A 22,664-nucleotide genomic window follows, 5' to 3' on the forward strand; every position below is an offset into this window, starting at 1 on the left:
ATATTCCTTAACTTTTTTTCCATGTGAAATTCGTAATGAAATTTGCAAAATGCGCATGCGCGATTATCTCTTTCATATAACTACTTTCCTATTGGTTGCTAGGGATGTTGCTAACTAGAGATGAGCGAACTTACAGTAAATTCGATTGATCACAAACTTCTCGGCTCGGCAGTTGATGACTTTTCCTGCATAAATTAGTTCAGCTTTCAGGTGCTCCCGTGGGCTGGAAAAGGTGGATACAGTCCTATGAGACTCTTTCCTAGGACTGTATCCACCTTTTCCAGCCCACCGGAGCACTGGAAAGCTGAACTAATTCATGCAGGAAAAGTCAGCAACCGCCGAGCTGAGAAGTTCATGAGGAATCAAATTTACTGTAAGTTCGCTCATCTCTATTGCTAACCTCTGACAACTGCATTTGCATCCTTCTCATTGGCCCACAAGCTAAAAGAAGGGAGGGATCAGTGTCCTCTGGAAGTGCCAATATTCGAGTATTTTCGCATATTTGCCTTCCGCAAGCTGGAAGCAGGGAGGGAGGAATACTTTTTATTCATACAGTACACATCATTGTTAATATCATTAATATATCATTAATATATTTTGCTATATTATAAATATTTGCGAAATCGAAGTGCTGATATTCCTGATTTAAATTCACTAATCGAATATTCACGCTCAACTCTACTAGTAAACTAGGCAAAATACTGCACAGCATGGCCAGGTACACAGATATCCATGCCACGCCTGATGCCCAATGCCAGTGAAGCGGCACTCTTCACATGCAGTAGTCATGATTTGACCTACTGGAGCGGAGCAAGGCTATCATACTGATGGCCAAGCTCCTGCAATCCCTGCACGGGAGAGCCATGCTGCCTAACTCTAGCCCCACCGTGAAAACACAGCGGGCTAGAATAATACCTTTAATGACCACCATAAAAAGGTGTATCAGCGGTCATTAAGAGGTTAAATATGTTGGCCTTAAATAGGGCAGTATATTTAGCTGAAAGATCTGTTTTGAAAAAAAAAAAAGTACTACATTTCATGTTCTACAGAGAAAAATATACTTCTAGATAGATTAGGGCCTAAAAAAAAAAAAAAAAAATTAAAAATGCGTGTTTTGTGTCCTTGTGTTTCTAGTCCTGTGCAGCTTGTGTTACATATAGTAACATAACAGTCAATGCTACAGATACATCAGAAGTCACAGTATAATGTTACCACGGAGTCCTGTCAAATGTAAACTTATTTTGTCACTTTCGGCTGCACACAGTAAAGGTTAGAGATTTCACACACGTGACAAAGAAACTTGAGGACTTGCTTGGAACCATCCAGGTCACACAAAGGTCAAAGAACCTCCTTGCCTGTTTTTTCTCAACTAATGTCAGCTGGGAAAAATAGTTGTTTTCAGAGAAATAACATCACACCCCTTAATTCTGTCAAAGATAACATTCTAATTGAAAGCGCAAAACTCTGGTTGTATAAAAAAAACAGTCCTGAGAAGCTGTATGTAAATGACAAAAACATTGAACATGTCAGGAGAAGGCAGATGTCCTCATACATAGCACACTCACAATGCATAGATACATGTAAGATAAATATTTATTAGTGCAATACAAATTGGGTATAGCCATACTTATGCTACTATAAAATATATAGTTAATAAATAATTTTTTACATTAAAAACATGGTTCTTCCACAAGAAGAGTGAATAATATATCCCAGGGTATAAAAGGCATTATATAAAGTTGAGTTAACATATTCTTATTTAACGTTAACCAATCCTCCTATAAAAGCTATCGTCTTAGGCTGGGAATACAAATAAGATAATAGTCCGCCAAAGAGACATCATCTGTATATTACACACAAACTATTTGTGATACATACATCTGCCATGGCCATGATGGATTTTTTCAGCTGTAGTTGGCTGAAACTTACAGTGTTTGGCATGAAAGGCCAATATTGGCTGATTTTTTGTTGTATATCCTCATTCTCCCTTCTCCCAACCCCTTATCTGTTGAGGAATTGGACATGCTTGTAATCACATCACAATGCTTTCAATATGAGAGTTGGTGCCGTAACCTATGGTAGCTATACACATAAGACAGCTGTCAGCCACTGGTTCCTGTATCTCTCTCTTCACATGAATGGTCAGCTTAGTGTTCATGTGTTTTGAATGGAGGGGAGGGAAGGCCATTTCCTTACAACTCTGGCAGTGGCTTATCCCCTTAAGAACAAAAAGGCTAAACAGTTCATATCTAACATGCCTTACCCATCTCTCTGCTGTCATCATTTGCTAAGGGAGAGTTAGGAGGCCAGCATACACATTAGACGATTGTCCGTTCCCACCAAAATCGATCTGTTTAAGAGTACCTGTCATTTGCTTAAACCTTTTATAGAATGTAGATAAAATAAAATTATATTATATTTTTAAAATACACTTGTTAAAACGTGTATAGTTTTGGGTAAAAAAAAAATAAAATGCCATCTTGTCCCTGCAGCTATTGCTTGTGTGTATCTGTGCAGAGACAAAATACAGGAAGTGTGGACAGGACAAGCAGGGCTCTGTGCACTGAGGACAAGCAAGGCTCTGTGCACTGAGGACAAGCAGGGCTCTGTGCACTGAGGGCAAGCAGGGCTCTGTGCACTGAGGGCAAGCAGGGCTCTGTGCACTGAGGGCAAGCAGGGCTCTGTGCACTGAGGGCAAGCAGGGCTCTGTGCACTGAGGGCAAGCAGGGCTCTGTGCACTGAGGGCAAGCAGGGCTCTGTGCACTGAGGACAAGCAGGGCTCTGTGCACTGAGGACAAGCAGGGCTCTGTGCACTGAGGACAAGCAGGGCTCTGTGCACTGAGTCTCTAATATATGCCCCGGCTCACACAGTAGGCTGATTGACATCATTTCATTTTCTACATTGTATTAATTTTTTTTTTGCAAACTACAGGTACACTTTATGCTGACACATCTAAATAGTATGGGAGCCTTTACATATAATGGACATCAGATTAGAATTGATATGCACTGGACAGATCACTTACTAGAATAATCAAAGAATTAGCAATATTTGCAATTGTTCAACTATATAATGGATCTTAATGAAAATGGTGGAATTTCTTCTAAGCCCAAGACCCTGCTTTGTACTGACGAGGGGCAAGCACCCCGAAACAGCTGTCTGCAGATGGGTCCTCTTTCCTTCTGGAGAGAGAGTTCTGGCTTGGCATAAATCCCAATCAGTTCTGAGACTTCTTAATTGGAGCCTGAGCTGTTTTGCAAGACGCACTACCTGTGAAGGTGGTGTGGTGAGCTAATTTGCATATATATATATATATATATATATATATATATATATATATATATTCACATAAGTCACATAGTTTTCATATTACGGGCAAAATCCAAAGTAGCTTCCAGTTAACATAAGAAAAATTATTGGAGTCAGTGGATGTAACATTGTCCCACATGAGAACAATTCTAGCCTGGCATCGTTGGCATCAACACTCGTAGGGTCTGTAAAGACATAAAGAAAGATAAAGAAATGTGATTTTTTAATAGATCAATACCTTAACACTTTGATACTATAAGCGCAAAATGTTGACAAACATAGTGATAGTAGTATTCACCCTGACTAGTCATGTCTAGTTGGTCTGTGACTTATTTGCCACTTTAGAAAAGTTGTGCTGGAGATATCTTGCCACTATCACCTCATCCCCTATGAGAATAAACAGGAATGTTTGGCCAAATGTTCATTTTCAATAGAATCAAGGGTGGGCCATATTGGTGTAATGATAATAGCCTGCTAGCGACTGACTCTTTTCACACTGGGATAAGATAAAACAGAGATTAGTAACTAATAATGGACATTGCACTCAAAAGGTTTGCTGTCCTTTAGAGCTAATAGTGACAGAGAAAAATAGTTTACCTCTTTCAGGTTAAACACATATAAAAGTTAAAACATTGCACTGGTTGTCCTGGACAATTTAACATTATTCATGAAATTTGCCCTTTCTTAAGTCTAGTTTGGCACAGTTTCTTGGGGATTAAGTTAATCCAAAACCTGGGGTGAGTCCTAAAAGAAGTATAGAAATAACTATGTTAAACCTGCACTGTGTAAACCTGGACTTTACGTTTCAAACTTTTGAATCTTGTCTACAATTGTTTGGTGTTATGAGCAACCACTGTGATTTATCTAAAAATCTAATTCCAGTCAAAACCTGAAAATTATCATGTGGTAACAAAAAAGGATATCTGTTGCATTGAGATGGCAAGAGAACTATACTCAGCAACAAAGAGGAGTTTTGAGAGGTTTTGCTTGGATCAGTTGTTTGAAATCAATAGTTAAATCAGGTTTAACCCAACAATCCCTGGAGTATAAGAAGTAGTAATGAGCGCAATAATTCAAAAGGCAGATTTGTTCCGATTTTTTATTTATTTTTAAATTTGGCTTCATTTGAATCTATCTTGTGATTCGCTTCAGTTTCACTGAGTGGAGCTTTTAGGCTGCAGAGAAAAGCCCTGCAATGTTTACCGACTATCAAATGGTCACTAAAGGAGGCACAGAAAGATGTCAGGCCACAGACATGAGCGGATAACAGTAAAAAAATAATTACACAACATGTCTCTGCCCAGGGATGAGCGTCCATCACTAAAAATTGGAGTAAAACAATCCAAATGTTTTGCAAAATTGGTGATGAATCAAATTTGTCCTAAATTGATTTGCTCACCACGGTTGAGTCTCTTTCAGCATAGCAAAATATGTGCATTCCCTATGTAAGAACAATGCTGGAAGATTTTTTCCTTCAAACTGCAATGCGCCATTCCTCTATTTTCCCTCCAATAAATTGGTAACTGAGTGTTACCATTCCCCTTGTCATTAGATTGCCGTGTCGCTACACAGTCTAACCCTGCCATTACTGATTGGACAATGTAAGACTATGTAAGGATAAGCCTTATTAAAAAAAGCAATCAATAATGTCCGGTTGTCATATCCAGGAATAATAACAGATGAATGATACAATGCAGAGTTTTTTGAAAAATATGTTTCAGAATTATTTCATGTCCAGATATGTGACAGACAGTGGTTGATTTTATTTATTTTTTTTTTAAATACTACAATCCCTCGGAGAGTGTTCTCTCCTGCAAGTCTGACCCGCCATACTATTTCCCTTTTCTCATTATTTAGTGCCCTTGGAATTTATCTGAAATACATCTCTACCACCATTACTTAATTCTATAGTATTTTTTATTAAAGAAAATCAGCTCACCACAATGTGCTTGCATTACTTCTTTTAAGCAGTTAAGTAAGCCATAAGTACAGCGGCACAGCCTGCATCCGCGAAGAACCCAGTCTCCATGTTTGATTTTGTTGGCACAATTTCTAAAATAAAATTAAAAAAATTATCCTTTTGTGAAAATGATTTTAGAGTTTTTTTTAGAAGCATTTATCTTCAGATTTAAGAAAACCTCTACACTCCTCTTGTCCATCACATGCTCAGAAATAACTCACTGCTGAAAATACAAGATCTGTTACAGTTAGGTTATACAGTGTGAGCAGAATCTCGGGGGAGTTTTAGGAATTATCTTCTATTTTTCAGATGGTGGAATAGATTATGTGTGGATGATGTGGGAGATAAAGCAAACATCATGCTTGTCAAGACCTTAACACTATTACTATTTACACTGTGTTTAGAGTGAATGTTTGCTGTATATGCTGGGAAACCTTCTAACACATACATCAAATGTATCCATAGGTAAAGGTGAAAAAGTGTCCTCCTTCAAGCCATTATACATCATTATACTTTTTTTTTCATTAATGGAATAATGTTAGGCTTTTCTTCACCCAGGGTAATGATTTAGTTCACTGCCCTGCCTGATAATGTAAATCATTGTCAAAAATCATGCTTCAGTGTCACAAGGTAAAGTCAACTAATTTACTTTGATAGATGTCATATTTACCAAGTCATAAAAAGAACTATTTATGTACTGTATTTATTAGAAAGAAATAAAAAGGCCCCTAAAGTTTCATCTACTATAAAATTATTAAAAAAATCTACTCAGTAGGGTGACAACCTATATAGTGACTATTTCCACAATCTACAGAGTAGATATATTTATTTTTATATTGTTTTTATATTTATATATTATTTTTCTTGCAGGAGATTTATGCCTTTGTTGCCCATTCTAATGAGCTGCAATGAGCAACAGAGATAGTCTTTCTTTTAGACGGTTTCATAAATCTGCCCCAAAAAGGTTTCAGTGTGTTTCCTCTGAGTAATATGTGGGAACTGTGATGGTGGCCATTGTAGTTGTCAGTAGAGTTGAGTAAATCGATCTAACAGAAACTGGATTCAGTTAGAATATTAACTTTTTGTTATTTGTTTAGAATTTTTTTTTATTTCTGCTCCTATATGCCGAAGGGCCTTGAGGTAAGTGAAGATGCTGCTTGACTTGGAGCTTCTACTGGGCTTCTCAGTGTAAAATACAGGAGCATGGACTCCTGCCTTTAACAAGTGTCCCTGCTCTTGTACACAGTTTTCCTGGCCAGTTGCAGGCAAACAAGTTCAGCAGATTTTGGTTATTTTTGTCAATGAGGTAAAACCTCATAATCCCAAAGACTTACTTTTTCCTTTCATCAAATTCACAGTATCTTCCAGTAAAAGGCTTTTGACAGGCACAGAAAGTTCCTAGGACGCAGGTTCCTCCATTCATGCAGCAATTTTTATTGATTTTATGGCCTGAAGAAAAAAAAGCAAAGTGACAGACACACTTAGCATCTCTGCCCATAGATAAATCTTTTTCTGTCTCTAGCCAACAAAGAATCTTTAAAGGGTTTACTTTTATTGTCTTGTAAAGATATAAAATTAGCTGCCTGTTAGAAGTGTTTGTTCAGCTAAGACAGTTTTGTTTATACAAGGATTAAAGGACAACTACTAGAGATTAGTGCTTCTCCTGTGGACACTCCAAGGATTCCAGCCTGGGGGTATTACATGGACTTGTCTAATTATTTATGACACCGATTTGTGAGCGGACATGTGGAGCCATACAGGCTATAAAGGGAAGAGGATTTCATAGAGAATTGAATCACAGAAGGATCAATGAGTCTTACATCAGTCATTAGGATACTGAGTGCCTTGCCATATTGCACTTGCTTATAACTGAAACCCACGAAAGACTTCAATGTCTTATTTTCCTTAAAAGCTGAATTGTTTCATTATTTTTAAAAAGATTTTAAAAAAACACTGAAATCAACAATTGGTGAGGATCTAAGAGTCTGGGGAGCAGCTGTAGAGAATGAGCATCAGGACTCCATTCATTTGGAGGGGACAATGGACCTCTGTTCTTATGGAAGAGTTAACTTTTATTCCTGGAAATACCCCTTCAACCTGTTTATGACACAAGTATACAGTCAAAGGTATATGGAGCAGGCTGGGGACTTAAAGGGATACTCCGGTGAAAACCTTTTTTTTTTTTTTAATCAACTGGTGCCAGAAAGTTAAACAGATTTGTAAATTACTTCTATTAAAATCTTAATCCTTCCTGCATTTATTAGCTGCTGAATTCTACATTGGAAATTATTTTCCGTTTGAAACACAGAGCTGTCTGCTGGCATGAGCACAGTGCTCTCTGCTGACATCTCTGTTCATTTTAGGAACTGCCAGAGTAAAAGGAAATCCCCATAGCAAACATATGCTGTTCTGGGCAGTTCCTAAAATGGACAGAGATGTCAGCAGAGAGCACTGTGCTCATGATGTCAGCAGACAGTTCTGTGTTTCAAAAAGAAAATAATTTCCGCTGTAGCAACTAATAAGTTCAGGAAGGACTAAGATTTTTTAATAGAAGTAATTTACAAATCTGATTAACTTTCTGACACCAGTTGATTTAAAAAAAAAAAAAAAAAAATAAAAAAAAAATTAAAAAAAAAGTTTTTCACCGGAGTACCCCTTTAAGCCCACTTCATACCTGGTGGCACCGAACAGCTTTCAGCAGCCAAGACCTTCTGCTAATAGCTGGTACAGAGCAATCACCAGTCAGCTAATTTAACTGTTTAATAACAGTTATAATATGCATTAATGGTGTTGAGCAGGACAGATCGGCTTGACCGATCTGTTGACATGGCAGCCCTAGATCTTCAAAAGGCTTCGGTGGGCGACGTGACAGATCTACTTTTAGTAACAAACGTATGAATTTTATTAGAGGCAAAAGGAATTCACAATACGCAAACAGAACGGGATGCAACCTGAGTTATGATAAAGTCAATAAACATAATAAACATAACTAAACAGTGGGCAGAATGAGACACAATACAAGAAATACAAATATTGTCATAAGAAATATTGCAGAGCTGTCAGTACATAGCAGGTTAGTGTGAGGATAAGGAATAGCGAATATCGGGGCAATAGGAGGAAGACATCCAGGCGGACCAAAGACGTTCAAAACATTCCAACATGTCATCCCCCAAGGCATTTCGCTTCTCAGAGAGCATAATAGAATTAACACGGTCAACAACTGTATTTGGGGAGAGAACAGAGGATTTCCAATTCCCCGCCACATGAATCGTAGCTGCCGAAAGAACAAATTGAGCTAAGCGGAAGAGCCTATGAGGCATACAGGTTGGCCTCCTACTAAGGAGACAAAGCATGGGTTGGAGGGGGTATGGGAATCCAGTAACCTCTCACAGTATAGACACCACAGAGGAGCAGAACTTCCTAACCAATGGAAAGGACCACCAGATCTGATGCATAGAGCCAAGGTGGCCGCAATGGCGAGGAAGATGGAAAAATCCTATGCAATCAAGTAGGGACATAATAGACCCTGTGGAGGATTTTGGGAGACGTCTCCATAAGGGAGACTTGCCAACTATCCCGACTAAAAGATTCACAACAGGAATGACATACAGGGGCAACATGGTATGAAAATCTGCTTCCCAACGTTACATAAATGGCAATTTAACCTCTGGGGGGGGTAATTCAGCTGGCTATAAATAACAGAGAACAGACCCTTGCAGGTAGGAGAATTAAGCATTAAATGCTCAAATCTAGAGAGGGAGGAGGTAGTCAGAGAAGTAGACAGAGTGGAGAAACGAGAAAATCTGATTTACTCGAAAGCATTCTGAGACTGGGGAATCAAAACGAGTCTGAAATTCTTTCAGGGTCAGAAGGCAATCCCTAACAAGGAAGTTCTGGTGTCAATGTAGATTCAGCGAGGTCCACCAGAGGAAGTCAGAGGGGCGAAGACAAGGAGAGAAATAAGGATTACCTAAGAGAGGAGACAGTGGAGAGAAGGGAGATTGAAGGCGAAAGCGGACCAACCACCATACGGAATATAAGGTAAGTAGAGCAAAAGAGGGGACGTAGCGGGGAATAGGTTGTAGAGACCACATGAGGGCAGGAAAGGAATGGGGCAGGAGTAGAAAGGATTCCAATTGAACCCATAGGGGTGCCCCCTCTAGAGCCATGAACTAAGCAACCTGACTCAAACGAGCAGCATAATAATATTTTTAAAAATTGGGGACAGGGAGATCACCCAAACGTTTATGATAATACATGATAGAACGGGGGTTACGGGGATGTTTATGACACCAAATAAAGGCAGAAATGTCAGATTGGAGCATCTTGAGATCTGCCGACGAGACTGGGACTGGCAGGGTTCTAAACAAATACAAAAGTTGTGGTAGGACCACCATCTCTGCCGTATGCACCCTACCGATCCAGGACAGGTAATGCACATCCCAGGAGCGAAGGTCTGCTCAAAGGGAGTGATATAAATGCAAATAGTTTGCATGGTAGAGAGCAGAGATAAAAGATGTGAGGGACACACCAAGGTAGGAGAGACTGGGAGCAGGATCAGGAAAGGTAAAGTTAAGGCAGATCAGTTTCTGAGTGTGCCGAGGAACACCATAGAAAAGAGTTTTGGATTTCAAGGCATTCACCCGCATTCCAGAAAAGAGAGAAAAATCAGAGAGGATACGAAAAAGATTGGGAAGAGAAGTTAGGGGGTTAGTAAGGGTTAAGAGAAGATAGTCAGCGAATAAGCTAAGTTTGTAGCACGAGGAGCCGATCATAACCCCAAAGATATCAGGGGACAGTCTAATAAGGGCCACCAGGGGTTCCATCACCAAAGTCAATAGGGCACGTGGGAGGGGTTCCACGAGAATTGGGGATATGAAGGGGGTTAGTAGTAGGTAGTTTAAGAAAAGCAGAGGGTCGAGAATACAGTAAACTAATAAGGTGAACAAAAGGCCCCCCAAATCCCATCCTGTCAATAACACCGTGCAGATATGCCCAGGAGACATTATCAAATGCTTTTTCTATGTCTAAAGCTAGTAACATGAGGGGGGTAGAGGAGGAAGAGGCCCAGTGCATGACATTCAGGACCTTCCTGATATTTCCGATGCCTGTCTGCTGGGGATGAAGCCGACTTGGTCAGCATTTACAAGGTTGGGAAGAAGAGTATTAAGTCGACTGGCCAGAATAGAGGTAAGAATTTTGGTGTCAAGATTTATGAGGGATATGGGTTGGTAGTTAGATACAAGAGATGGGTCCTTTTGGGGTTTAGGGATGACAGTGATGAGAGCATCCAGTTATTTAGAGGGAAGAGAATGAGCTTGGAAAAGACGATTAAAAAGGGAGACCAAGTGAGGAGTTAGGATAGAAGAAAATTTCTTATAGTATTGGACTGATTAAGAAAGTCCCTATCTTCCGAGGAGAGAGAAGGTAAAGCAATAGATTGTAGAAAAGAAAAAAAGAGAGGTTGAAAGTGAGGCGGTTGTCCAGGAGCAGAATACAGGTTTGAGAAGAATGGAAGGCATCATAAATAGGTCAGGGATGAGAGGAGTGGGAACCAGGGTGCAGCTTGACACTATGAACAAAGTTAAGGCGCATGTTTTTGTTTAAGCATCCTTGCTAATAATTTGTCAGGCTTGTTAGCGAAACAATAATACGTGGCTCTGGACAAACGCAGAGCCTTCTCTATTCGGGTGGATAAAACAGCATCCAGCTGGACCCTGACCTCCCGCAATGCCTAAGAAGATAAAGAGAAGGGTTCCTCTGATGAGCCACAGAAAGCCTCTCCAGTTTATGTTCTAGGGTAGCCTGGTGATGGGTAGCCTGGCCCCGCTCCCGTTTCAAACCGGAAGCCACCGAGCTAAGGCAACCTCTAATGTAGGCCTTGTGGGCAGACCAAACCCAAATGTGATCAGCATCAGGGATAACAGTAGAAGCAAAATATGATTTATGGTCTTTCAAAATGACAGACTTAATAGTAGGGTTTGTTAAGAGAGACTCATTGAGTCTCCACTTAAATGGGGTAGACGGCCCACAAGATCCAGCTCACCAATCACCATATCATGGTCAGACCATGCGGAGAGGGCATGACGAGCATACAACAACATAGGATGTGTGGGAGTGTTTACCAGCAACCAATAAGATAATAATGCTTCTGCGAGGGGGAAAAACATGAGTAACCTCTCACCGAACCATTATGTTTGTGCCATGCGTCAGCTTGTTGCAATGATGTAAAGCAAGAATACAATAGTATCTGCTGGGATTTAAACCACACCAAAGGTGTAGAGGAGGACCTATCCAGTTTCCCCCTCAACACAAAATTAAAATCCCCCACCCAGAGTAACACATCATAAGTAAATGAAGATAAATGCTGACACATAGTGTGAAAAAAGGAGGTTAATGTTAGGAGCATACGAGTTAAAGCAAAGCCGGCGCCCATAAAGGGAACCTGGTAAAATAACATAACCTTCTGAATCGACATGAGGTGTTCAGTCTCGAAAGTGGTGTGATCATGAGGAAATGGGGGGGGGGGGGGGGAGAAGCCCGGTGAGCAGATTGAACCTGAGCGCAGGTGCAAGTGGGGCGAGGGCCCCGTTGTGACAATGCAACAATTCAACTGATATTCTCTTTAGCAAGGGCCTCCTGGGCATCAGAAAGGGATCGGATTGTGTAGGAATGGCCATTAACCTGGAAGGCCAGGGAGAAGGGGAACCCCCATCTGTATTTAACATTTTCTCTGGCTAGTGCAAGGGTGATAGGGCAAAATTTACGTCGCCTCTCGAGGGTGGAGGGAGAGAGATCTGAGTAAAGCCTCCCCTTGGGCGGCATGCCCGAAAGAGCAGGTAAGTTGCGTGCAGCAAAGAGCAGCTGGTCTCTCACCTCGGAATAGTGAAGCTTAAGCAGAACGTCTATTCGGAGAGCGAGGGCGATCCAGGGCCCGGTATATCCAGTCCATTCATAGTAACTCAGGCTGAAGTTGCGGCATAAGGGCCTGGAACATAGAGTCGACTACAGCTCGAAGGTTAGTTTCTCCTTCTGGGAGGCCTCTGATGCGAATGTTCGCCCATCGCAAAAGATTTTCAAGGTCCTCCAGCTTTAGTTCCAAGGCCTCTAATTTGGCGGAGTGGGAGTCAATATCCTTGTGGTTAGTCTCTGCAGCATCCGCCAGCTCGTCTAGCTATGTTTCATTATCAGAGACCCAGTGCCTACCTCGTGGATCTGGGCTGTAAAGTCCATAAGGGCCTTTTGCAGTTCAGCGCCGGAAAAGTTGCTGAATGTTACGGAACATGTCCTCAGGAGATCTTCAGGCATGACCAACGCTGTCATAAATAAAAAAAGTCACATATTTTTATTGTTATATGTGGTAATGTCTGAAGTATTAAAATTAGGGATGAGCGAATCGAATCTGACGAATCCTAATTTGTTACAAATTTCAGGAAAAATTCAATTTATAGCGAATGCGAATATTGCCGCGATTCGATTGCGTGAATCATTTCATTTAACTCCATTTAGCGCGGTCCAGGCTCCAGGGGCCAGGCATCTAAAATGGCGGATCCACATGTGAGGACATGGGGCAAGGAGTCCTGGGAAGGCAGGGACAAGGGTCGGCGGGATAACCCCAAATTACATGCAAAATGCAGCCAGCCCCCCCTGTGATGTCTCAGCCCTGTATGATCGGCAGCCAGTCACATCAGCGTTCTATTACAGAGAGAGGGACAGACAGTGCTGTGTGTTGCACAGAAAAGCATTTTTTACAGCAGTGATTCACCTCCCAGTCACCTCAGCGTTCTATTGCAGAGAGAGAGGGACAGAGAGCAGTGTGTGTTGCACAGAAAAGCATTTTTACAGCAGCAATTCACCTCCCAGTCACATAAGCGTTCTATTGAAGAGAGGGACAGAGAGCAGGGTGTTTCACAGAAAAGCTTTTTTACAGCAGCTTAAGCCCAAATATACCTAAAGCAATTTTGAGTGTAGTACACAGCGACTGTGTGCTGCAGCATTGGTGTGTGCAACAACTGAAAAGTAAATAGTAGACAGCCAGTTAGGGTGAGCAGAGCATTAAAAGCAAATTGTCCTCTATTAAGCATTTTTTGTTCCTGTAAAAGTCTTAAGGGTCTAGATACTGTGAAAGGCCAGCCAAATGTACACACCTGCTGGTGTTGTAGACAAATACTGTTTTAAGCGTACTGGAGCGCATTGTCCTCCCCTCACAAGTGCATAGCACATACGTACATCTAAGTGGTGTACCATTGTGTTCCTGTTAAAGTCTTAAAGGGGTACTCTGCCCTCAGACATCTTATCACCTATCCAAAGGATAGGGGATAAGATGTCAGATCGCGGGGGTCCTGCCGCTAGGGACTCCCTGGATCTGGGCTGCAGCACCCCGCTGTCATTACTGCACAGAGCAAACTCGCTCTGTGCATTATGATGACCGATACAGGGGCCGCAGCATCATGATGTCACGGCTCCGCCCCTCGTAACATCATGACCCGCCCCCTCAATAGAAGTCTATGGGACTGAGGACGGAGCCCTTTTTCACCTTAAGGACTCAGCACTTTTTTGCAATTCTGACAACTGTCACTTTAAGCATTAATAACTCTGGGATGGTTTTACCGATTATTCGGATTCCATGATTGTTTTTTCGTGACATATTCTACTTTATGATAGTGGTAAATTTTCATCGTTACTTGCATCCTTTCTTGGTGAAAAATCCCAAAATTTCATGAAAATTTTTAAAATTTAGCATTTTTCTAAATTTGAAACTCTCTGCTTGTAAGGAAATGGATATTGCAAATAAATTATATATTGATTCACATATACAATATGTCTACTTTATATTTACATCATGAAGTTGACATGTTTTTACTTTTGGAAGACATCAGAGGGCTTCAAAGTTCAGAAGAAATTTTCCAATTTTCCCCCAAATTTTCAAAATTGGAATTTTTCAGGGACCAGTTCAGTTTTGAAGTGGATTTGAGGGATCGTCTTATTAGATATACCCCATAAATGACCGCATTATAAAAACTGCACCCCCCAAAGTATTCAAAATGACATTCAGAAAGTGTGTTAACTCTTTAGGTGTTTCACAGGAATAGCAGCAAGGTAAAGAAGAAAATTCAAAATTTTCATTTTTTACAATCATATGTTCTTGTAGACCAAGTTTTTGAAATTTTACAAGGGGTAAAAGGAGAAAAAGACCCCCAAAATTTGTAACCCAATTTCTCTCGAGTAAGGAAATACCTCATATGTGGATGTCAAGTGCTCTGTGGGTGCACTACAAGGCTCAGAAGGGAAGGATCGACAATGGGATTTTGGAGAGTGAGCTTTAAGGGCCTAGATACTGTGAAAGGCCAGCCAAAAGTACATACCTGCTGCTGTTGTAGACAAATACTGTTTCAAGCATACTGGAGCGCATTGTACACCCCTCATATATGCACTGTCAGGCAGAGAAGTGCCAGGACGTGCACAGAGGAGTGGCAGAGGCCTAAATTCATCAGGCAGAGGTCACCGCAGACTAGGGGCGAGTGGCAGCAGGAGTCGCAGTAAGGGGCCTGAGGTCCGGTATCAGCTAGCGGTCGTGTCTCTACCAGCAACCCATCTGCCGTCATTGATTGGTCAACACGGTCATCCACTTCGTCACAAGTGACATCTGACACCTCCAGTCAACAGTCGGTGGGTTCCTCAGACACAACCCTCAGTTGGCATGGCCCGGGAGTAGTCCATATCCTCCCATTGCCTCTGTCTTATGCTGTTCCCTCCCCTACAGAAATATATTATGCTGTGTGTTCAGCTCCACTATTTAGTGAAGACGATATACTAGAGGACAGTCAGCAGCTACTGCCCAGCCAAGAAGTGGAGGAGACATCCACTGCTTCCTCCGCTAGGTGTGCAAGTAGTGATGAGGAGGTGGTGTTGCAAGCGTTCAGGCAAGTGTTCAGGCTCCTGAAGCAGACACTGTTGAGGAACCTGAGGCGGACATCAGTGATCAACTCTATGATGATGAAGCCGATCACACTTGTGTGCTGGGTGCAGAAGGGGCTTCATCATCATGAGGAGAAGAGGGGTGCAGGTTGCCTGTGAGGCAGCAGCTGAACCAGCAAGGTGGTAGCATGGTTGGCAGTCAACATGGTGGCAGTAGTGGAAAGTCTGGAGCCAAACATGCCGGGGGTAGACCACCTGCTTAGCGGCAGCCTACCTTCCCGGGAGGTAGTGGAACAGGGGCTTCTGGAGTAAGCGGCAGTAGCAGTCAATCAGTGCGGACTGTTGGTGGACAAACTGACTGTTGTTGTAGGACAAACTGACTTACTACAGAGACATCATACGTAGTCAGTCGGCCGATGCCTATCTGCGCCATCATTCATTCTCTCGCAGGTCTGACTTGGGGGGCCCTATGCGCTCACCTACCACTGCCATGGCTGCTGGGAAGGGTGGGGTGGCAGGAGCAGTACCAGCTCCATCAGCAGCAACCTGAGTCTACAGTTGCTGATGAATAGCTTTTTTCACCCGCATAGTGAAGCAACTCATCAGCAGGTAGACCTGGAGCAGGACTTGAACAAGCAGATGGTGGCATACCTTGTCATGACCATGCCAACACACCTTGAAGATCCGCTGGACTTCTGGGCAGCCAAACTTGATTTGTCCTGGAAAAGCTGTTCTGCCCAGCCAGTAGTGTGCCATCAGAGCGGGTGTTTAGTGCAGAGGGGTGTATAGCCACCCTAAGGAGAACTCGTCTGTCCACGAAAAATGTGGAGAGACTGACCTTTGTGAAGATGAATCAGGCATGGATCAGCCAGGATTTCCACCCACCAATGCCTGATGCAGTAGATTGACCATGTTGCCACACCAACACTTCACATATCTGTATAGTGAAAAACATATTTAACCCCATAAGGGCCCAGCCCATTTTAACTTCAAGGACCCGAAAATTTTTTGCAAATTTGACAACTTTAAGCATTAACTCTGGGATGCTTTTACTTATGAATTTGATTGTGAGACTGTTTTTTTATGACATATTCTACTTTAACATAGTTGTAAATTTTCGTTGATGCATCATTTCTTTGTGAAAATTACAACATTTCATGAAAAATTTGAAAATTTCGCATTTTTCTCTCTTTGAAGCTCTCTGCTTGTAAGGAAAATAGACATTCCAAATACATTTTATATTTTATATTTGATTCACATATACAATATGTTTACTTTATGATGGTTTCAAAGTCGAAATTATTCAGGGACCAGTTCAGTTTTAAAGTGAATTTGAAGGGCCTTCATATTAGAAATACCCCACAAATGAGTCCATTATAGAAACTGCACCCCTCAATGTATCCAAAATGACATTCAGAAAGTTTGTTAACCCTTTGGGTGTTTCACAGGAATTGCAGCAAAGTGAAGGAGAAAATACAAAATCTTCATTTTTTCACTAAAGTGCAGTTTTCCCCCAAATTTACAAAGGGTAAATGCCCCCATAAATTTTGTCACCCCATTTCTTCGCAGTATGGAAGCAACCCCATGTTAGGACGAAAAATGCTCTGCGAGTAAACTACAATGCTCAGAAGAGAAGAAGGAGCCATGTTTGGCTTTTGGAAAGCAAATTTAGCGGAAATGGTTTTTGGGGGCAAGTTGCATTTGTGCCAGAACAGTAAAAATGGTGCCAGAACAGTAAAAAAAACACATGGCATACTATTTTGGAAACTACACTCCTCATGGAATGTAACAAGGGTACAGTGAGCCTTAACACCCCAAACGTGTTTGACAACATTTTGTTAAAGTCAGAGGTGTAAATGAAAAAAACATTTTCCACTAAAATGCTGTTTTTTCCCCAAATTTTTACACTTTTACAAGGGGTAATAGGAGAAATGCCCCCATAAATGTGTAACCCCATTTCTTATGAGTATGTGGACGTCAAGTGCTCTGCTGGCACACTACAATGCTCAGAAGAGAAGGAGCGCCATTGGGCTTTGTGAGAGAGAATTTGGTTGAAATAGAAGTCGGGAGCCATGTGCATTTACAAAGCGCCCCGTGGTGCCAGACCAGTGGACCCCACCACATGTGACCCTATTTTGAAAAACTACACCCCTCATAGAATTTAATAAGGGGTACAGTAAGCATTTACACCCCACTGGCGTTTGACAGATCTTTTGAACAGTGGGCTGTGCAAATAAAAAATTACATTTTTCATTTTCATGGACCACTGTTCAAAAAATCTGTCAGACACCTGTGGGGCGTAAATGCTCACTTTACCCCTTATTACATTAAGTGAGGGGTGTAGTTTCCAAAATGGGGTCACATGTGGGGGGGGGGGGGGGTCCATTGTTCTGGCACTATTGGGGCTTTGTAAACACACATGGCCTTCAATTCTGGACAAATTTTCTCTCCAAAAGCCCAGTGGCGCTCCTTCTCTTCTGAGCATTGTAGTGCGCCCGCAGAGCACATTACATCCACATATGGGGTATGTTCTTACCCATAAGAAATGGGGTAAAAAAAATTGGGGGCTTTTTTTCCCCTATTTTGCCTTGTGAAAATGAAAAATTTAGGTTAACACTAGCATTTTAGTAAAAATATACATATATTTTCATTTTCCCCTTTTATTTTAATGAAACTTTGCCAAACACCTGTGGGGTGTTAAGGCTCACTATACCACTTGTTACGTTTCATGAGGGGTGTGGTTTCCAAAATGGGGTCACACGCTGGTATTTATTTTTTTGCTTTTATGTCAGAACCACTGTAAAATCAGACACCCCTGTGCAAATCACCAATTTAGGCCTCAAATGTACATGGTGCTCTCACTTCTGAGCCTTGTTGTGCGTCCGCAGAGCACTTTACACCCACATATGGGGTATTTCAAAACTCAGGAGAAATTGTGTTCCCTTTACCTCTTGAGAAAAAAAAAATTACCTCGAGTAAAATGTTAAATTTTTTTACACTAACAGACTGGTGTAGACCCTAACGTTTCCTTTTCATAAGGGGTAAAAGGAGAAAAAGCCCCAAAAAATTTGTAGTGCAATTGCTCCCAAGCATGGAAATACCCCATATGTGGCCCTAAACTGTTTCCTTTAAATACGACAGAGCTCCGAAGTGAGAGAGCGCCATGCGCATTTGAGGACTAAATTAGGGATTGCATAGGGATATTCTACGCCAGTGATTCCCAAACAGGGTGCCTGCAGCTGTGGCTAAACTCGCAGCATGCCTGGACAGTCAGTGGCTGTCTGGAAATGCTGGGAGTTGTTGTTTTGCAACAGCTGGAGGCTCTGTTTTGGAAACACTGCCGAATGATATGTTTTTCATTTTTATTGGGGGGGGACAGTGTAAGGGGGTGTATATGTAGTGTTTTACCCTTTATTATCTGTTAGTGTAGTGTAGTGTAGGGTTTTTAGGGTACATTCAAACATACGGGAGTTTACAGTGGGTTTCCAGCTAGGAGTTTGAGCTGCGGAGGAAAATTTGCTGAAGCTCAAACTTGAAGCAGGAAACTCACTGTAAACCCACCTGTGTGAATGTACCCTGTGCATTCACATGGGGGGGGGGGGGGGGGCTGCAAGCCTCCAGCTGTTGCAAAACTACAACTCCCAGCATGCACTGGCAGAACATGCATGCTGGGAGTTGTACTTTTGCAACAGCTGGAGGCACACTGGTTAGAAAACCTTCAGTTAGGTAACAGAACCTAACTCAATATTTTTTAACCAGTGTGCCACTAGCTGTTGTAAAACTACAACTCCCAACATGTACTGATTGCCGAAGGGCATGCTGGGAGATATAGTTATGCAACAGCACGGCGAGACAGAAGTTTGCTGTTCATGCATGCTGGGAGTTGTAGTTTTGCAAGATCTAGAGGGCCACAGTTTAGTGGACACTGCACAGTGATCTCCAAATGGTAGCCCGCCAAATATTGCAAAACTACAAATCCCTGCATGCCCAAACAGCAAACAGCTGTCTGGGCATGCTGTGAGTTGTAGTTTGGCCACATCTGGTGGGTTACAGTTTAGAAACCACTGAATAGTGGTCTCCAAACTGTAGCCCTCCTGATGTTTCTAGGCAACAACTCACCGGCTTCCGTAGTCTGCACCAGGGAGCTGCACCTCATCGCAGCCATGCGATCGCCAACATGGGGGGTTCTCAGGACCCCCTCCCCCCCAGGGGTTTGCACGGGGTGCCTGCTGAATGATTTCAGCAGGCATCCTGGTCCGATCCCCGCCTGGGGACCGGAATTCCCATGGGCGTACAGGTACGCCCTGGGTAGTTAAGTATCAGGTAGCCAGGGCAAACCTGTACGTCATGGGTCCCTAAGTGGTTAAGGTGCTGCTCCACAGTTACAGACATTCCTCACCATAAGATCACAAGTAAGTATTGAGGATATGCAAAAGCTAAAACTTAAATTTTCTTAGGATACAATCTATGTACCCAAACATTTTTTGAAATCAAACAAAAGGAAAGGTGTGCAAAAAACACCAAGCGCCACCTGCCCCACCAAGAATTGATGTGATGCAAAGACCTCTAAAAGGTGGAAGGGAACAATGTATGGTCCATTGTAACCGGTGGGGGTAAAAACTTCCCCTGTCAGACCCTGCTCTCACATTACTAATTCCCTTATTGGCAAGTGTTACTCACCCTAAATAGGGCGGCCCCACAAAGGAACCTCTCCCTAATTCCACCTACAAACACTGCTACTTCACAGGGTTTTTAGGTGGAAATAGGGAGAGTTTCCTGTGTGGGACCGCCCTTTTTTAGGACTAGTAACACTTGCCAAGAAGGGAATTAATAGGGCAAGAGTAGGGCCTTACAGGGGAATTTTCTACCCCCACCTGCTACAATGGACAATACTTTGTTTCCTTCCACCTTTTTGAGGAAAGTGTTAATCGTCTTAAAAAGGGCAGCCCCACACAGGAACCTCTTACTATTTCCACCTAAAAACCCTGGGAAATGGCAGTGTTTGTAGGTGAAAATAGGGAGAGGTTCCTGTGTGGGGCTGCCCTTTTTAGGGTGAGTAACACTTGCCAAAAAGGGAATTCATAATTTGAGAGTAGCGCCTTACAGGGGAAGTTTTTACCCCTACTGGTTACAATGGACCATACGTTGTTCCCTTCCAAATCGCGTAATGCATATCCTCAATACTTACTTTTACACTAACACTTTTACAAAAGAGACTGTTTTCTTCTGCCTACTAGTGTTGAGTGGCATAGGCCATATTCGAATTTGCAATATTTTGCGAATATATGGACGAATATTCATCCTTTACTATGCGCCATAAAATAGGCATGCGCATCCACATTCACAATAAAATTAGCATGCGCATGCGCAATATCACGTGATAAAAGAGCTAAAAGAAGTGAGGGATCAATATGCGCGAATATTCGCATATGCGTATATTCGCATATGCAAATTTTCGGGCGCCTGCCAATCTGACACAGTAACTAGCATTGGAGCCTTGTTTACACCACCAGCTGGAAGCAGGGAGGGATGATCACTGTGATTTATACTGTGAAAAAAAATGTGAATATTCGTAATTGCGAATATTTAGCTCTATATTTGCGAATTCGCGAACACTACTGCCTACCTGCCTCAGCTACTATTCTGATCCTGCCACCCGCCTGATGCCACACATTTGATGCCAAGTTCTCCTTTTTTCTCCCACCTTCCTCACCGGGTACTGGTATTGCCACCCACCGCCCCACTCTGTCACCGGGTTACTTTCAGGACTCCTGATGCTGCTGATGCCAGCTCCAGGATGTCTCATTCTGCCACCACATGTTCCCCTCATGCTGCTGTCACCTCCAGGCTGTCTCATTCTGCAACTATATGGTCTCATGCTTCTGCCAACTCCAGGCTGGGTCATTTAGCCACTATATGGTTTCCTCATGCTGCCGCCAACTACAGCCTGTGTCACTGTACCGCCATGTGGTCTCCTCATACTGCTAACACATGAAATAAAACTTTCTAGGTTGTTCTATTGGAAATCTTCAATTTAAATGGTAAAAAATATCTTTCATTTCAATTGTGAGGCCCTATGGTCTTGTCAGGTTGTTGCCACCCCCAGGCTGTGTCATTCAGCCACTATATGGTCTCCTCATGCTGCCGCCACCTCCACGCTGTGTTATTCAGCCACTATATGCCACCTCCAGGCCCTGTCATTGAAGCCTCTAATCTGTATGTCGTACTGAATAACAGTATTATTTCTGTTACGCCGAGCACTCCGGGTCCCTGCTCATCCCCGGAGCGCTCGCGGCGTTCCTCTCTCTGCAGCGCCCCGGTCAGACCCGCTGACCGGGAGCGCTGCACTGACATTGCCGGCGGGGATGCGATTCGCATAGCGGGATGCGCCCGCTCCGCTCCTTAGGGCGCGCGCGCACCAGCTCTCTAAGATTTAAAGGGCCAGTGCACCAATGATTGGTGCCTGGCCCAATCAGTCTAATTAGCCTCCACCTGCTCCCTGTCTCACTTCCCCTTCACTTCCCTGCCGGATCTTGTTGCCATTGTGCCTTGAGAAAGCTATTACTGTGTTTGCCATTACGGTGTTCCTGACCTCTTGCTATATCCATTGACTACGAACCTTGCCGCCTGCCCCGACCTTCTGCTACGTCTGACCTTGCCTCTGTCTAGTCCTTCTGTCCCACGCCTTCTCAGCAGTCAGCGAGGTTGAGCCGTTGCCGGTGGATACGACCTGGTTGCTACCGCCGCAGCAAGACCATCCCGCTTTGCGGCGGGCTCTGGTGAAGACCAGTAGCAACCTAGAACCGGTCCACCGACACTGTCCACGCCAATCCCTCGCTGACACAGAGGATCCACATCCAGCCTGCCGAATCCTAACAGTAGATCCGGCCATGGATCCCGCTGAGGTGCCGCTGCCAAGTCTCGCTGACATATCCACGGTGGTCGCCCAGCAATCCCGACTGATGGCCCAACAAGGTCACCAGCTTTCGCACTTGACCACCATGCTACAGCAACTTCAGTCTCAGCTACAGCAGCAACCATCTCCTCTGCCGGCTCCTGCACCTCGTCCACAGCGAGCGGCCGCTCCTAACCTCCGCTTGTCCCTGCCGGACAAATTTGATGGGGACTCTAGACTCTGCCGTGGTTTCCTGTCTCAATGTTCCCTACATTTGCAGATGTTGTCAGACCAATTTCCTACAGAATGGTCGAAGGTGGCTTTCGTGGTTAGTCTCCTGTCTGGGAAGGCCCTGTCATGGGCCACACCGCTCTGGGACCGCGATGATCCTATCACCGCCACTGTACAGTCCTTCGCTGAGGTTCGCAGTGTCTTCGAGGAACCAGCCCGAGCTTCTTCTGCCGAAACTGCCTTGCTGAACCTGGTCCAGGGAAATTCTTCTGTAGGCGAATACGCCATCCAATTTCGTACCCTCGCCTCTGAATTATCTTGGAACAACGAGGCTCTCAGAGCAACCTTTA

At 43.1% G+C, this 22,664-nt stretch overlaps 1 protein-coding gene across 1 annotated transcript in view; it reads right to left on the minus strand.

Moving 5' to 3' along the window:
* Window positions 1-3,370: 3,370 nt before the first annotated feature.
* LOC130362438 (cryptic protein-like) overlaps window positions 3,371-22,664 on the minus strand; it is a 38,229-nt gene continuing 18,935 nt past the window's right edge. Inside the window, exons 4-6 of the mRNA XM_056566964.1 lie at window positions 6,605-6,719; window positions 5,250-5,362; window positions 3,371-3,495 (exon numbers count right to left, since the gene is read on the minus strand). Coding sequence (XP_056422939.1) covers window positions 3,371-3,495; window positions 5,250-5,362; window positions 6,605-6,719 — 353 coding nt within the window. The remainder of the gene's footprint in view (window positions 3,496-5,249; window positions 5,363-6,604; window positions 6,720-22,664) is intronic.

This window comes from Hyla sarda, chromosome 1 (genome assembly GCF_029499605.1).
Source record: "Hyla sarda isolate aHylSar1 chromosome 1, aHylSar1.hap1, whole genome shotgun sequence".
Classification (NCBI taxonomy): domain Eukaryota; kingdom Metazoa; phylum Chordata; class Amphibia; order Anura; family Hylidae; genus Hyla; species Hyla sarda.